Raw genomic sequence first — 17834 nt, forward strand, 5'->3', positions numbered from 1 at the left:
TGAAACGTTAATTCTGCTTCTCTCACCACACATGCTGCCAGACATGCTGAGTATTTCCAGCATATATTTTATTTGGGTCCCATTAGGTTATTGTGATCCTGATGCTATTTTTTTTTTTCATAGGATGTGGGTTTGGCTGGCAGACCAGCATTTGTTGCCATTCCCTGATTGCCCTTGACAACTAAGTGGCTTGCTGAACCAGGACAGGTGATGTGTCACGTCTGCAGCATTTGGGAGCTCCTGGATGCCAATGTGATCCAGGGCAAAGACGTCTGCAGTGGGTGTTTGCTGCTCAAAGAGCTTTGGTTTAGTCATTGAACTGGAGTCCGAGCAGCAGACACTGCGACACATCAGGGAGGGGGAAAGTTACCTGGACATTTTGTACCAGGAGGTGGTCACACCTCTTAGGATAGGGTCTTCTGATTTGGTCAGTGGTCAGGGCAGGTGAGTGTGGCTGCAGCTGAGGCAGGTAAGGGGACCCAGAGGGTAGAAGCGCAGGAGCCTCAGCCTTTGTGATTGTCCAACAGGTTTGAGGTTCTTTCAGCTTGTTTGGATGAGAGTGGGGGCTGCAGGGTAGATGAGCAACCTGACCATGGCACCATGGTACAGGAAGCCATTAAACTGGAGGGAAAAAAAAGCAATGTAGTGGTAGTAGGGGACAGTATCGTTAGGGGGATTGACACTGTTCTCTGCAGCAATGAGTGAGAGTCCAGATGGCTGTGTTGCCTGTCCGGTGCCAGGGTTCGGGACATCTGCACAGGGCTGGAGAGGAACTTACAGTGGGAGGGGGAGGATCTAGTCATCGTGGTCCATGTAGGTACCAACGACATAGGCAGGACAAGGAAAGAGGTTCTGTGTAGTCAGTATGAAGAACTAGGTGCCAAATTAAGAAGCAGAACCTCAAAGGTAATAATCTTTGGACTATTACCTGAGCCATGTTCAAATTGGTATAGGGCAAATAAGATTATAGAAATTAATGTGTGGCTCAAAGAGTGATGTGGTAGAAGTGGGTTCCGGTTCGTGGGGCACTGGCACCAGTACTAGGGAAAGTGGTGGCTGTACCGTTGGGACGGTCTACATCTGAACTGTGCTGGGGCCTGTGTTCCACCAAGCCACATAACTAGGGAAGTAGAGAGGGTTTTAAACTGAATAGTGGGGGCAAGGGATCAAATGTGGGAAGATATTGTAAAGCAAGGAGTAGAGACAAGGCAAGAGAAAAAGGTATTAATATGGGAAATGATAAACAGACTGTGACAGGAAGGGACAGAGCATACAAATCTAAGAGTAAATCAACAGATAAGGCTAGAGGTTACAAAAATAATAAAAGGACAAAACTAAAGGCTCTGTATCTGAATGCACGTAGCATTCAAAACAAAACAGATGAACTGAGAACGCAAATGGAAATAAATAAGTACTATCTGATAGCTAATACAGAGACATGGCTGCAGGACGACATAGATTGGGACCTGAATATTAAAGGGTACATGGCATTTAGAAAGGACAGGAAGCTAGGAAAAGGTGGAGGGGTAGCTCTGTTAATTAATGATGGTATTAGCACAATAGAGAGGGATGACCTAAGTTCAGGAGACCAGGATGTAGAAGCAGTTTGGGTAGAGATGAGAAATCATAAAGGCAAGAAGTCACTTGTGGGAGTGGTCACCTAACATTAACCACACTGTAGGACGGGATATAAAGGAAGAAATAATGGCAGCGTGTCAGAAAGGTACAGCAATAATTATGGAGGATTTTAACCTACCTATGGACAGGCTATACTAGACCTGGTATTGTGCAACGAGATAGGATTAATTAATGACCTCAGTTAAGACAGCCCTAGGTAGCAACAATCATAATATGATTGAATTTTACATTCAGTTTGAGGGAGGGAAGAGTGTGTCCAAGACTAGTATAAGACAAAACTTAAATAGGGCAATTATGAGGGCATGAAAGCAGAGCTAGCTAAAGTGAACTGGCAAATTAGTTTAAGGGATAGTTCAATAGAGATGCATATGCAGACATTTAAGGGGATATTTCAGAATACACAGAATAGATATATTTCAACGATAAAGAAAAATTCCAACGGTGGTACTCACCATCCGTGGTTAACTAAAACAGTTAAAGATAGTATCAAATTTAAAGAAAAAGTCTATAATTGCGCAAAGATGGGAGGCAGGTCAGAAGATTGGACAGAATATAAAAAACAACAAAGAATAGCTAAAAGATTGATAAGGAAGGTAAAATTAGAGTATGAGAGAAAGCTAGATAGAAATATAAAGACAGATAGTAAGAGTTTCTATAGATACTTAAAAAACGAAAGAGTTAACAAAGTGGGTGTTGGTCCAATAGAAAGTGAGTCTGGGGAATTAATAATGGCTAATAAGGAGATGGCAGATGAATTGAACAGATATTTTGCATTGGTCTTCACTATTGAGGATACAAGTAACATCCCAGAATTTGCTGTTTGTCAGGAAATGGAAGGGAGGGAGGAACTCAAGAAAATTACAATCACCAGGGAAGTGGTACTAAACAAATTGTTGGAGCTGGGGGCTGTTAAGTCCCTGGGTCCTGATGGACTTCATCGCAGGGTGTTAAAAGAAGTGGCTAATGAGATAGTTGTTGCGTTAGTTTTAATTTTCCAAAATTCCCTAGATTCGGAGAAGTTTCTGTTGGAGTGCAAAATAGCGAATGTAACTCCTTTATTCAAAAAGGGAGGGAGACAGAAAGCAGAAAACTACAGGCCAGTTAGCTTATCTTGTCTTAGAGAAAATGTTAGAAGCTCTTATTAAAGATGTTATAGCAGAGCATTTAGAAACATTCAAGGTAATCAGGCAGAGTCAACATGGTTTTGTGAAAGGGAAATCATGTTTAACCAATTTATCTGAGTTCTTTGAGCGAGTTACATGTGCTGTGGCTAAAGGGAAACCGGTGGATGTATTGTACTTAGATTTGCAGAAGGCATTTGATAAGGTGCCACATCAAAGGTTATTGCAGAAAATAAAAGCTCATGGTGTAGGGGGCATGGATAGAAGATTGGCTAGCTAACAGGAAACAGAGAGTAGGCATTAATGGGTCATTTTCTGGTTGGAAAAATGTAACGAGTGGTGTGCCACATACATTTTACAATTTATATAAATGATTTAGATGAAGGGCCCAAAGGTATGATTGCTAAGTATGCTGATGACATAAAGATAGTTAGGAAACTAACTTGTGAAGAGGACGTAAGGGGGCTACAAAGGGATATAGATAGATTAATTGAGTGGGCAAAGATCTGGCAAATGGAGTATAATGTGGGAAAGTGTGAAGTTGTCCACTTTGGCAGGAAGAATAAAAAAGCATAGTATCTAAATGGTAAGAGATTGCAGAGCTCTGAGATGCAGAGGGATCTGGGTATCCGAGTGCATGAATCGCAAAAGGTTAGTATGCAGGTACAGCACGTAATTAAGAAAGCTAATATAATGTTATCATTTATCACGAGGGGGAATTGAGTACAAAAGTAGGGAGGTTATGCTTCAGCTATACAGGGTATTGATGAGACTAAATCTGGAGTACTGTGTACAGTATTGGTCTCCTTATTTAAGGAAGGATGTAAATGCATTGGAGGCAGTACAGAGAAGGTGTACTGGACTAACACCTGGAATGGGCGGGATGTCTAATGAGGAAAGGTTGGACAGGCTAAGCTTGTATCTGCTGGAATTTAGAAGAATAAGAGGCGACTTGATTGAAACATATAAGATCCTGAGAGGTCTTGACTGGGTGAATGTGGAAAGGATGTCGGAGAATCTCAAACTAGGGGGTCACTGTTTAAAAATAAAGGGTCACCCATTCAAGACAGAGATGAGGAGAAATTTTTTCTCTCAGAGGGTCATGAGTCTTTGGAATTCTCGTCCTCAAAAGGCAGTGAAAGCAGAGTCTTTGAATATTTTTAAGGCAGAGGCAGATAGATTCTTAAGCAAGGGAGTGGAAGGTTATTGGGGGTAGGTGGAAATTTGGAGTAATCAGTTCAGCCATGAACTTTTTGAATGGCGGAGCAGACTCGAAGGGCCGAGTGGCCTATTCCTGCTCTTAATTCTTATGTTTGTATGTTTGTATTTCAGAGGGCACTTAAGAGTGAACACTGTTGTGAGTGTGGAGTCACATGTAGGCCAGACCAGGTAAGACAGGAGATTTCCTTCCCTAAAGGACGTTAGTGAACCAGATGGGTTTTTACAGGAATCGATGATAGATTCATGGCACCATTACTGAGACTAGCTTTCAATTCCAGATTTTTAATTAATTGAATTCAAATTCCACCAGTTGCCAGGGTGGGATTTGAACCTGTGTCCCCAAGACATTAGCCCAGGACTCTGGATTACTATTTTAACTCAATAAAACCTTACAGACTGACATAATGGAGCATGGGACAGCCATCTGCACAGATTAAATACAAGGATGGAGAATTTTAAAACCAAGGCATTGTCAGTGTAGGTCAGTGAGCACAGGGGTGATGGGTGAACAGTACTTAATACAAGTTAGGATACAGGCAGCAGAATCTGAGGAGTTCAAGTTTATGGAGCCCTGGAAGAAAGTCGCTGAAGGTAAGCATGCAGGTGCAACAGGCAGTAAAAAAGGCAAATGGTATGTTGGCCTTCATAGTGAGAGGATTCGAGTACAGAAACAGGGATATCTTGCTGTAATTGTACAGGGCCTTGGTGAGGCCACACCTGAAATATTGTGTGCAGTTTTGGTCTCCTTACCTGAGGAAGGATGTTCTTGCCATAGAGGGAGTGCAACGAAGGTTTACCAGACTTATTCCTGGGATGGCAGGACTGATGTATGAGGAGAGATTGAGTTGGTTAGGATTATATTCGCTGGAGTTCAGAAGAGTGAGGGGGGATCTCATAGAAATCTATAAAATTCTAACAGGACTTGACAGGGTAGATACAGGAAGGATGTTCCCGATGGTGGGGGAGTCCAGAACCAGGCGTCATAATCTAAGGATACGGGGTAAACCTTTCAGGATTGAGATGAGGAGAAATTACTTCACCCAGAGAATAGTGAGTCTGTGGAATTCACTACCACACAAAGCAGTTGGGGCCAAAACATTGTACATTTTCAAGAAGGAGTTAGATATAGCTCTTGGGGCGAAAGGGATCAAAGGATATGGGGGGGAAGCGGGAACAGGTTACTGAGTTGGATGATCAGCCATGATCATAATGAATGGCGGAGTAGGTTCGAAGGGCCGTATGGCCTACTCCTGCTCCTATTTTCTATGTTTCTCTGTTTCTTCGAAATGTACAAGATTCTGAGGGGGCTTGAAAGGGTAGATGTTGAGAAGATGTTTCCTGTAGTGGGGGAATCTCAAACTAGGGGACATAGTTACAGAATAAGGGGACACTCATTTAAAACTGAGATGCGAAGGAACTTCCCCTCTCAGAGGGTAGTGAATGTCTGGAATTCTCTACCGCAGAGAGTTGTGGAGGCTTGATCACTGAAAGTATTTAAACAGGAGGTAGATAGATTTTTGAAATATCGGGGAGTTGATGTCTATGAGGAGCTGGGACGAAAGAGGAGTTGAGGTCTGGGGCAGATCAGCCATGATCTTATTGAATGGCGGGGCAGGCTTGAGGGGCAAATGGCCTACTCCGGCTCCTATTTTGTATGTTCTTATGTTCTTATAACCAGGATTAGCTGCAGTGGAGCCTGTTAGAGCAGGTGAGAGGGGCTGCTCATTGAAGGCCTTACTCAGCCCATAGGATCTGTAGGCCAAGAGTTCCTTTCCTGGACATCTCAGAGGAGCAGTGTATCAAGAGGCCGAGCTTCTCCAGGAGGTTGTTCTAGATCCGTGCAGGCTCCTGTAGCAGGACACCACTGCCCTGAATGTTTTCGCCAGTGTCCCTTTCCAGGCTCCTACATCAGTTGTATCTCCAGTCTGCAAAAAGAGGTCATCAATGCCCTCCTCACCAGAGTCAATCAGTGCAATGGATACCAAATTTGAATGAGAGCACTCTGGGATTTGCAGCAGTAGCCGGCTTCCCTTCTGCACAGGGAATCATTGACTATCTGCATGGAGCTATCAGGACACCAGAAGATGAGTCAGGAGCTTTTCTCAACAAGAAAAGCTAGCATTCCATCATAAGTGCATAATCACTGCTGAAGGATATGCAAAACTGTGCCAGTTTCGCTGGCAGCTGATGGTATTTTCATTCTAAGACACTCATCCATTCTCCCACTATTCCACCCTCCAGGAATGTCAAAGGATGACTGCTAGGAGACAAACTCCACAACTCCACCATTCCCAAACTGTACGGATACATTATTAGCCATGGTGTGTCAACAGCATCATTGAACACACCATTGGCATCTTGATGCTAAAGTTCTAGTGGCTTGATCAGTCTATGGCTCTCTGCAATACGCTCCAGAAAATGGGCCATACCACAGTAGTGAGCTGCATTCTGCACAACATGGCTATGCAACGAGGATTAGAAGATGGAGGATTGGAGCACAGAAACAGCAGGAGGTATCTATTACGTTGAAGAATTGGGTGAAGGTGAGGGAGAACTGGAAGAAGATAGCCAGAGGGACCAAGGAAAAGTTTAACTCTCAGTGCATTCATTGATCTGCTCAATCAACTCACCAGAAAAGTGAAACTAACTGACCTTCACTTCTCTCCTCACTCTTAATTAGCAAACAGTCAAACTATTGAAACAACTGCTATACCTTTAAACAAGAGGAGTTGTTAGAAGAACTGGTAGGCCTTGATGTTTCAGACAGCGTACTCTGCCTGTCATCCAGAGGAATAACTGGAACAAGTGGAAACAGGAGGTTTATATGTGGTGGAACATGGGAATGTGGGCAGGATCTTATTGCTGATAGGACATTACATGTTGTTGTTCTTGCCGCTATTGGTCGGCTAATTGTGTTTCGCGATAGGTTGGTATATGCTATTGTGCTTGCTGCAGATTGATCAGCTGTTGAATCTTGTGGTAGGTTAACACATACTAGTGTTCTTGCCAGGGTACGTTGACTGCAGGGCAGGTGGTGATGTGTTTCTTGAGTGGGGGTAGCCAGATATCACTGATGAGCAGACCACTGTCTTGGGGGATGGTGTGGTATTGATGGATCTCCAAAGCCTCCCTGACGTGTCTTGTGTGCCAGTATGTAATGGATGAGATGAGTTTGGAATTGGACTATTCAATGCGGTGGTATTGAGTTGTGCATACTTGACAATAGCTGACTTGTTCTATTTACTGTGATGGAAGCAGGCTTGATGTTCCTTGAGTTTAGTGTGCAGGCTGCAGCCTGTTTCTCCGATGCAGACGAGTCTGCAGTCACATGATATGCTGTAAATTTCTGGTTTGTTGTGAGATGGGTTCTTGTCTTTGTAGGTACGAAGGATGGAGTAGAGCTTCTTGGATGAGTTATGTCGGACTTCTATGTCAGCTGACTTGAGAATGCATTGTAGTCTGTATGAGGTGGAGCCGATGTATGGGAAGCTGACTCTTGGCTTGGTTGAGATAGTTGTTGAAGTGAGAGTAACAGGTGGCCATGTGTTAATCTTTTGGGAAGGAAATCCATTGAGTTGAAGTGACGCAGATCTTGTCGCAGATGTTCCTTGTTACTAATGGAGTAGGCTTTTCTGATGAGAGTGTTGGAAACCGATTGGAGAGTGGCGGAGTAATGAAAAGAACAGAAGTTCAACTATCTATCAGGGTGAGTGAGCTTATAGTAGACGGTATGCCACTATGAGACCTAGTCATGAGAACATCAAGGAATGATACGAGAAGTTGTTCCAGTCATTTCTCCAGACAATAGGCAGAGTACATTGCCTGAAATGTCGAGGCGTACCAGTTCTTCCAAGAACTCCTCTTTTTTAAGGTAACATCTGCTCTTTTCCGAGTAAATGTACAATGGTGTAAACCATAGAATTGTCTAACATAACGTATATCAAGAAATGACTGAAGGCTGTGGATATGGCAAAGCCTATGGGCCCTGACAATATTCCGGCAATAATACTGAAGACCTGTGCTCCAGAACTTACCGCGGCCGTAGCCAAATTGTTACAGTACAACTATAACACTGGCATCTACCCTGCAATGTGGCGTGTCCTGTACACAAAAAGCAGGACAAGTCCAACCTGGCCAATTACCACCCCATCAGTCTACTCTCAATCATCAGTAAAGTGATGGAAAGTGTCATCAACAGTGCCATCAAACGGCACTTGCTTAGCAATAACCTGCTCAGTGACGCTCAGTTGGAGTTCTACCAGGGACATTCACCTCCTGACCTCATTACAGCCTTGGTTTAAACATGGACAAAAGAGCTGACCTCAAGAGGTGAGGTGAGAGTGACTGCCCTTGACATCAAGGCAGCATCTGACCGAGTATGGCATCAAGGAGCCCTAGAAAAGCTGAAGTCAATGGGAATCGGGGGGAAACCTCTCTGCTGGTTGAAGTCATACCGAATGCAAATGAAGATGGTTGTGGTTGTTGGATGTCAATCATCTGAGCTCCAGGACATCACTGCAGGAGTTCCTCAGAGTAGTATCCTAGGCCCAACCATCTTCAGTTGCTTCATCAATGACCTTCCTTCAATCATAAGATCAGAAGTGGGGATGTTCGCTGATGATTGCACAATGTTCAGCACCATTCACGACTCCTCAGACGCTAAAGCAGCCCCTGTAGAAATGCAGCAAGACTTGGACAATATCCAGGCTTGGGCTGATAAGTGGCAAGTAATATTTATGCCACACAAGTGCCAGGCAATGATCATCTCCAACAAGAGAGAATCTAACCATCTCCCCTTGACATTCAATGGCATTACCATTGCTGAATCTCCCACTAGCATCAACCTAGGGGCTAACATTGACCAGAAACTGAACTGGAGTAGCCACATAAATACCGTGGCTACAAGAGCAGGTCAAAGGCTAGGAATCCTGCGGCGCATAACTCATCTTCTGACTCCCCAAAGCCTGTCCACCATCTACAAGGCACAAGTCAGGAGTGTGATGGAATACTCTCCACTTGCCTGGAAGGGTGCAACCCCAACAACACTCAAGAAGCTTGACACCATCCAGGAAAAAGCAGCCCACTTGATTGGAACCCGACCTACAAGCATTCACTCCTTCCACCACCGACGCACAGTGGCAGCAGTGTGTACCATCTACAAGATGCACTGCAGCAACGCACCAAGGCTCCTTAGACAGCACCTTCCAAACCCGTGACCTCTACCAACTAGAAGAACAACGGCAGCAAATGTATGGGAACACCACCACCTGCAAGTTCCCCTCCAAGTCACACACCATCCTGACTTGGAACTATATTGCCGTTCCTTCATTGTCGCTGGGTCAAAATCCTGGAAATACCTTCCTAACAGCACTGTGGGTGTACCAACCCCACATGGACTGCAGCAGTTCAAGAAGGCAGCTCATCACCACCTTCTCAAGGGCAATTAGGGATGGGCAATAAATGCTGGTCTAGCCAGCGACGCCCACATCCCAATAAATGAATTTTAAAAATATTGCTCTCATCATGAAAACCCTCAAATAACTTTTAACCTCTATGTCACTGACATTCTGACAATGTAGACTAACTAGCTACAATGATTTAAAAAAACATACACCTGAGTCCCAAACGTGAAAAAAAGATGCTGAATGTATTTAGGAACAGAAGATTGAACTGAAATCACTTGACACCCAAGTGCTCAAACGTGCTTTTCTTAACAGGTTTTACAGCCAGGTGAGGAGGGGGTCTCAAGCTCCCCTTTTGCCCCTTTTCTGGTTTGACCGCAACAGGTTTTATCCTTCTAACACAGTGATTGAACTTACCACCTCAGTGAGAGCTTGCTCCTATTCCTCCAATATAATGGTAAAAGAACCAGACAGGTTTTCTTGAGTTTAAACAGGAAAGATGTAAGTTGATTCCTCTTAACACTCTAAACCGGTAAAATTACTAAAAATATGCTATGCATTCAAGCCCGCATTCACTCGTGAGTCACACACACACACACAAATAGATTACAGAGGGAAAACAGATCTGGTGGTTGGAATAAAGTCTGGAATAAATGGAATTTAAATACAGTTTTAAATGAGAGAGACCTGCTTCGTTGATGACTTTTTAGTTACTCCTGTCTGCTTTCTGTCTGACCAGGATTGCAGTCTCTCCAAAGCTGCGCAGGCAGTCACTTGACACTATCAAGCCCCTTTGGTGTTTTAAATGAGGTCTTTCTGGAATCTTCTCTGAGATTCAAGATGCTACACCCCAAGCTGTCCAGTCACACTTGGAGGGGGTTGGCTCTTTCAATATCAATGGGTGTAGATAGCCCCTGATGACTGTGCCCATGAGGCCATTCCAGGTAATATAATCAGAGAGCACCCCATTGTTCTGGCTGGGTTGAGTCAGTCATGTCGTCTCCAGTCTAATCTGTTGGTGTTTCAAATGTAAATAGCAGTGGTCATCTTGGCTGCCAGTTTATTTTTTCAAAAAGTTACTTGTAAGAATTTCTAGTAAAAGTCTAATACAAGACTCCAAGCAATGAAATTAACATTTCCCATTTGGCCTATAGAGTTTTCATAACTCAGGGCTTCCTCACTCTATGAGGTGCTTCCCTGAATCACTTCAGCAAAGACTTTGATTGCTCATGTGGGGTCATTTGATATGATTGTGGCTTGCGATTCATGGCTACTTGGACCTGTAATGATCCAGCTGTGGATTTCTGCACTTTGGCTTCTCTTGGGGTAGTCTCGTCCAGCTGGCTTTATGACACTCTACTGAGAACTGGTTGAGGCGGTGGTGAGGGAGCAAACGTGCTCACATTCTGAGAGATGTAAGCACCTTCCTCTCCCACTGCCACACCCATGCAGTTCATCACTTCCACAAGGTCTGCAGGAGGGCAGAGTGATGAGTGTCTCCTTGAAAGCCCCTATTGCTCCACCAGTCTGTCTACCATTGAAGTCTGTATCTCTAAGACAGACAACCGTTTATCCAAGGCAGAGCACAGGTTTAAACCGAGAGTCTATATGGCAGGCCTTTGGTACAAAAAGGTACAAACATGGACTCCTGTTATGATGGCCTGGCTGCAGCATCCCTGGACGTGGCCATACTCACCATGGTAGACTGCAGAATGCTGATGCCATATAAGATGATAGCGTGCATGCTGGAAGTGTACCCTGCCATACTTTCTGCCATGGTGGTGAACCTTCTTGACAGGACTTCCAGGACCTGATATAACTGATTATTTGAGACAAGCAGTTTTATTTTCATTGCTGGGCCCTTGAAATCTCTAGCTCTATCCTCCTCAGCTGGGAGAGGACGTCACCCTTGTCAAGAGTACCATCTGCTGCCCATTAGGTCTATCACCGTGTGCAGACTCCTCTACTTCACTCCCCGACCCAGTCGCAAGGCCGATCTCTCTGCTGTCACTTGGGAGTGAGGTAGAGGAACAGTGCCTATGGTCTTTGTGGGGAAGGATCTAGAGGAAAGGGAAAAAGAATTTGAAAGGCATTGGAAATTGAACAGTTGCACAAAACATTCAGCACATGGTAATTAGCTGTAGTCAGATTAGCTGAATGTGCATTTTTCTGTATTGAATGAAGAAGTACAAGTAATTGTCAAAGACCCTGCCTGGTCAGTGAATTCCCCTAGTCTTGAAATGACTGCTGTGCATACCTCTGGCAGGCCCACAGATTTCCATGGTTTGCTGTTCCAGCTTACTCAGCTCACATGGGGGTAATATTACTGGACTAGTGGCCTCGACAAATGCCCTGGAAATATGAGTTCAAATCCCACTATGGTAGCTGTGGAAATTTAAATTCAATGAATGAATCTGGAATTAAAATGCTAGTCTCATTAATAATGATCATGAAGCTGCTGGATTGTTGTAAAAACCCATCTGATTCATTAATGCCCTTCGGGGAGGAGGTCTGCCATCCTTAACTGGCCTACACACATGACTCCAGATCCACAGCAATGTGGTTGATGCTTAACTGCCCTCTGAAATGGTGCAGCAAACCACTCAGTTGTATCAAACCACTACAGGAGGGGGAGAAAAGCATTGGGTATACCTACTGTGCGTGGACTGCAGTGGTTCAAGAAGGTGGCAATTGAGGGCAATTAGGTATGGGCAATAAATGCTGGCCTTGCCAGTGATGTCCAGAGCTTAGCTGATCCGCCCTGTGTTGGAAATGATAATGAGAGGTAGCGATGGATTGGGGGTGGGAAGTAAAGGATTGTTGCCATGTGTTGTAGAGAGAAAGATAAATGAAGAGCACTACTTACCTCTTGCTACTCTAGTGAGGTACTTCCTGCACTGTATCTAGGCCCTCAGGGTGATACTCCTGGAGTTGACAACCTTGAAAATCTCTCTCCAGGCCTGATGAACAGCATGTTTGACAACTCTCCTGTCATTCCTGGGGAACAATCTTCCACAAGCACCTCTAGGGAGGCCTTTGAGAACCTAGGGACTTGCCCGTGACTCATGGCCCAGACGATTCTTCTTCCAGCATCCTGGAAGTGAAAGAAGCTGGAAAGAATGCATCCTCCCTTTAACAGATGCATTTCCTGCTTGGTTGGACAACTGGAAATTGCTTCCCGGTTTGCAGTCAGATCACCCAATTCAGTGGGCAGTGCCTGAAATTACCACGATACCTAGAAATCTGTTTTTGGCTGAATCTGGTGAGTTTTAAACTGAAATAAAAACTCATCTGCCCAAAACAGACCCCGATGTTAAAATCAGGGCCCATCAATCAAATCTCACTTTCTCCTGTTGTTTGGCAGAAACTTGCAGCTGAGAAATTATTGGTTTCTGAGATTCACAATTGCAGTTGAATTTATGTATTTGAAATCTTTGTCCCTAAAGAAGTTATACATAGTAAAGAAAGAAAATGCTAGAAATATGGATCAGATCAGATCAAGGGGAAAAGAATAGATGATAATGTTTTGGTCGTGTACCATTCAGGGTATTTTATATATTACAAATATGTTGATAAACTACATCTTTTAAAACTTTTGGTTTTCTTCAAAGGAACTTTCTGGGGCATGTACAACTCCTTCATGTAAAGATTTATTTTCGTCAGGACTAGTTGAAGCTTTTTTTTTTAAACAAAAGGAGGATGTTCCTTGATGAGAATGTATCATTGGCTTTACTTGTCACTGCACTTGTGGAATTGCAAGGGTTTGGAAATAAAATGGGGAGCAAGACGGATGTTGTGCTATTTTTTACTTAATTTAAAAAGTGACAAAGTAATGTTGAAATGGTGAAAAGCTAGGAACAGTGGAGGCCAAAGAGAATTGGGGGTCCAAATGTACAGGTCATTAAAATGTCATAAACAGGTATATAAAATAATCAAGGAGGCTAATGGAATGCTATCTAGATGACTAGAATACAAGGGGGGTAGAAGTCATGCCTCAGCTATACAAAGCCCTGGTTAGATCATACCTGACATACTGTGAGCAGTTCTGGGCACCACACCTTAGGGAAGATACATGGGCCTTGGAAGGAATGCAGCACAGATGTAGCAGAATGATACCTGGACTCCAAGGATTAAAATATGAGGAGAATATGCAAACTAGGGTTGTATTCCCTGGAATTTAGAAGGGTAAATGATGATTTGATCAAAGTTTTCAAGATATTAAGGGGAACAGATAGGGTGGATAGGGAGAAAATATTTCTGCTGGTTGGAGAGTCTAGGACCAGAAGACATAGTTTAAAAATTGGAGCCAGAATTTTCAGGAGTGAAATTAGGGAAAATTCTACACACAAAGCGTAGTTGGACTTTGGGATTGTCTTCTAGCATCAATTGCCATTTGTGGATCAGTTGTTAAATGTAAAATTGAGATTGATAGAGTTTTGTTAACCAAAGATATTAAGGGATATGGAATTAGATCGCAGGTCAGCCATGATCTCATTGAATGGTGGAACAGGCTTGAGGTTAAATGGCCTTTTCCTGTTCCTATTTGTTCTCAAAATTATAATATGCTTAAAATGCCAAAATATATATCAAATCAGAAGTCAACAGTGTAACATGTTTTGCAAGACTTGTCTCCCTGCTCTCCCCTTATTCCCCACTAGAAAATAAAATGCCATGCCTTTAGTAACTTTTAAATCAATACTTCTGCAAAAAACTGTGCTTTTTGTGCGGCAACACATGTGATCAGTCATAGAGCCACACCTGCCGGCATGACAAACCTGTATCCCACTGCACTGCTGGTCTTGTTGCCATGAATCATAATGTTTACATTTCTGGCTACTTTTGAACTGACAATTAGGAGGCCGCCTCTGGAAGATCGTGCCACTGGTCTTACTGACAGTATGCACGGACTTGGGAACTCCATTCGGCCCTGGCATCAGAGTCCCAAAGCCCGCGGTAAAATGGAGCCTGTTAACTTTATTTCTCTTTCCACAGATGCTGCCAGACCTACTGAGTATTTACAGCATTTTCTGTTTTTATTTCAGATTTCCAGTATTTTGCTTTAGTATCTTATGTGGCTCGGTGTTAAATTGTATCGGATAATGCTCCTGTCAAATGCCTTGGGGTGTTTTAGTACATTAAAGGCGCGATATAAATGCAAGATGTTGCAGTTGCTTATGTTTCACATTCTTTAACACCCTTGATTTGGTTTAGAATATGCATTTTTGTGCAAATGTGCATACACAGTAGAAGTTCCATTTTATTAGTTACTTGCTCCTGCATCTTTAGGTCAGCTCCATATTTTTCCCCAACTACATGTACTCCATTCGCCCATCTCATTTAGTAGTATTCTGTAAGTGGCAACTGGGAACAACATGAAGCAAACCTGTTTGACCCGTCCTCTCAGCTTTCTCCCCCTTTTGAGAAAGTACCTGTATACCTTATATTATTACTACTATTTTCTTCTACTGCTAATCTCTTTACTTTATCCTCCTGGTTTCTACTATCCAATTTTAAAAGCGGGAATAACAAAACAAAACATTTTGATTGAAATAAAAGCATCTCCAAAACTTATGTGAAAAGAACAAGTGAATGGGACTGAGCTTTCAGAGAGCTAACACAGGAACAATGGCCTCATTCAGTGTTGTACAATTCTACAACTCTATAAGTGATTTTTTTTTAAATGAGTGAAAGCCAGAAGAATTAAAACTGACAAAAATGGATTAGCTACCAACAAACAAATGTACTCGGTATCCCATAGAGGAAGAGTGTATCTAGACAAATTAACTCTTCCATGGCACACTAAGTTTGAGCGCTAAATGTTGAGTCTTTTGGGGTGGGTGGATAGCAGTTGTTTATTAAGAACATTTTCACAGCATCGTTAACAGTGCACAAGGAGACCATTCGGCCCATCGTGTCTGCACAGGCTCTCTGAAAGAGCAATTCCCTCAGTTCCATTCCCCTGCCTTCTCCCCGTAATCCTGCACATTCTTCCTTTTCATGTAACTGTCTAATTCCCCTTTGAGTGCTTCAATTGAACCTGCCTCCACCCTGTTCTCTGGCAGCGCATTCCAGACCTTGCTAAATTTATTTTATTTAGTTTTGCTTCCATTTTCACGGCTGAAGGTATTGACTTATGCTGTGGTACGGTTCCATTGGCAGTTTCTCAGTACCTTGCCAAAAGAAGACCAATTGAGTGTCAGCAGGGTGAGCTGTATCCTATCCATAAACAAAGCTCATACCCATAGTTTCCAGCAAGGGTCATGAAAAAGAGGCAGGAAGATCTCAAAATTTGCCCTTTATCTCAAGGGGATTTGGAATACAAAAGTTTGGTTTGGGCTCCACACTTTAGGAAAGATATATTGGTCTTGGAGTGGGTACAGCAAGGATTTACTAGAATGATACCAGAGTTCAAAGGACTGAACTATGAAGACAGGTTGCATAAACCTGATTTGTATTTCACTGAGTTTAGAAGGTTGAGGGGTAATCGAATTGTGGTCCTTAAAATGAGAAAGAGATTCAATCAGGTAGATATTCTATTTCCTCTGATGAGGGAATCCAAAACAGGGGAAAATAATCTGAAAGGGTACTGCCCGTGCGGAGTTTGCAAGTTCTTCCGGTGACCGCGTGGGTTTTCTGCCGGGGTGCTCCGGTTTCCTCCCACAGCCAAAGACTTGCAGGTTGATGGGGCAATTTATAATGGCCAACTTACCTTAGTATAGGTAGGTAGTAGGGGAATTGAGGGAAGGTGGGGATGGGATAAGAATATGGGATTAAATGTAGGATTAATATAAATGGGTGGTTATGGGCAGCACAGACTCGGTGGGCCGAAGGGTCTGTTTCAGTGCTGTATCTCTAAATAAATAAAATCACATATGGGCCATTTAGGGGTGAAATCAAGAAGTACTTTTTCTTCAAAAAGGATAGTGGATATCTGGAACACTCCCCCCTCCAAAAGATTGTGGATGCTAGTTCAACTGAAATTTTTAATACTGAGATTAATAGACTTCTGTTAGGTCAGGGTATTAAGGGATATGAAATAAAGACAGGTAAATGAAGTTGAGATACACACCAGCCATGATCGAACTGAACAGAGGCAGTAGAAGCTCAAGGGCTGAATGACTTACACCTGTTCCTATGTTCTATAAAATCAAGTACCATTGGGTCTAAAATATCCACATAAAATTACAAGTCACTTTTTTCAGTGTTGTTAGATAGCTTCCATTAACTGGCCTATTCTAGACGCCACAGTAGGCTTAGTTCATTCACTTCCATTTACAAAATCTGCATGAATATGTTTTTTTCCCCCATTAGAATACGAGCAGGCAGAGAGGAGATGGAAGGAGATGGCGGAGAAAGATATCTTAGAAAATCTGGAAAGGGAAAAAAGAGAAAAACAGGAGAAGGAAAGAGCTGCACAATTTTTGAGGGAGGGTCTTGAAAGGAAAGAGACAGAAGAGCAAGACACCAAGGAAAGAGAGCAGCAAAAAGCAACCGAGGAGAACAGAGATGCAAATGAATTACTACTGGACGATATCAAGGAAATAGGTGAAACATTTGCATTGAATGACAGCCTCAATAAAACTCCTTCTAGACTCAGAAGGCGCTACAGGTTCACGGAACAAACTGAAAATCTCCACCAAGGGCTTCCTGTTTGCAAAATATCTTATGCAACCCATATTAGCAGCAAAAAACGACCAGACAGGCAAGAAAGTAAGGAGCTCTTGGACCTAGGCTCTTCATTCAATGCTTATGAGCCATCTTTTGCAAAGCTATGCAATCGGCCAAATGAACTGAGGCACCAAGTTGGGGATGGGCCTAGTGAAAAATCTGAAAATTGTCTTCGGTCAACTTCGAGAAATGATAAGAAAAACAGCCTCATGGAAACATTATTTAGATCAGGCAGTACTTTAGAAAATAATCCCGCCAAGGACAATGAAGTTAAAGCTACAGACAAACTAAAACAGTTGCAGAGAAATAAGCAGACAAGTCGAATTCAGGTTGCTAACAAAAGTAGATTGAATGTTCTGGATCCCGACTTGCTGCCCGTGAGGGTTTTAGAATCATCTACAGATGAAAATGAAAAACTGGTTTTACAATCATTAAATAAATAAAAATAAAAATAGAACATTGTTAAGTTTTATTAAATTTAAGGTCGTTGAAACCCACTTCTTTCCAGGAGCTAAGATAAATGAAAACAATTGCCAAAGTGCAGCTTTTCTGATGAGAATGTATCAGGAAAGAGTTGCCATGAATACCTAAATTCAGCTATTTGCATTTTTCCAAGCAGTAAACAAATGCTGAAATGTTTTACAACTTGTGTGCACACCCTTAACATAGTTCAACATCAGTGGTCAACTCAGAAATCCATTTGAACTAATGGTGCTGTTATACTACAGGTAATGTTTTGAGATGAGTGTGTTGTGTAGTTGGCAAGCCTGAGTTCTACTATTAG

The 17834-nt window shown here is 42.8% G+C and overlaps 1 protein-coding gene across 1 annotated transcript in view; it reads left to right on the plus strand.

Annotated features, from left to right (window-relative positions):
• LOC137374258 (lebercilin-like protein) overlaps positions 1–17493 on the plus strand; it is an 85471-nt gene extending 67978 nt beyond the window's left edge. Inside the window, exon 7 of the mRNA XM_068040046.1 lies at positions 16694–17493. Within this exon, the coding sequence (XP_067896147.1) occupies positions 16694–17493 (800 nt within the window). The remainder of the gene's footprint in view (positions 1–16693) is intronic.
• Positions 17494–17834: the final 341 nt, after the last annotated feature.

Source organism: Heterodontus francisci, chromosome 10 (genome assembly GCF_036365525.1).
Source record: "Heterodontus francisci isolate sHetFra1 chromosome 10, sHetFra1.hap1, whole genome shotgun sequence".
Taxonomy (NCBI): domain Eukaryota; kingdom Metazoa; phylum Chordata; class Chondrichthyes; order Heterodontiformes; family Heterodontidae; genus Heterodontus; species Heterodontus francisci.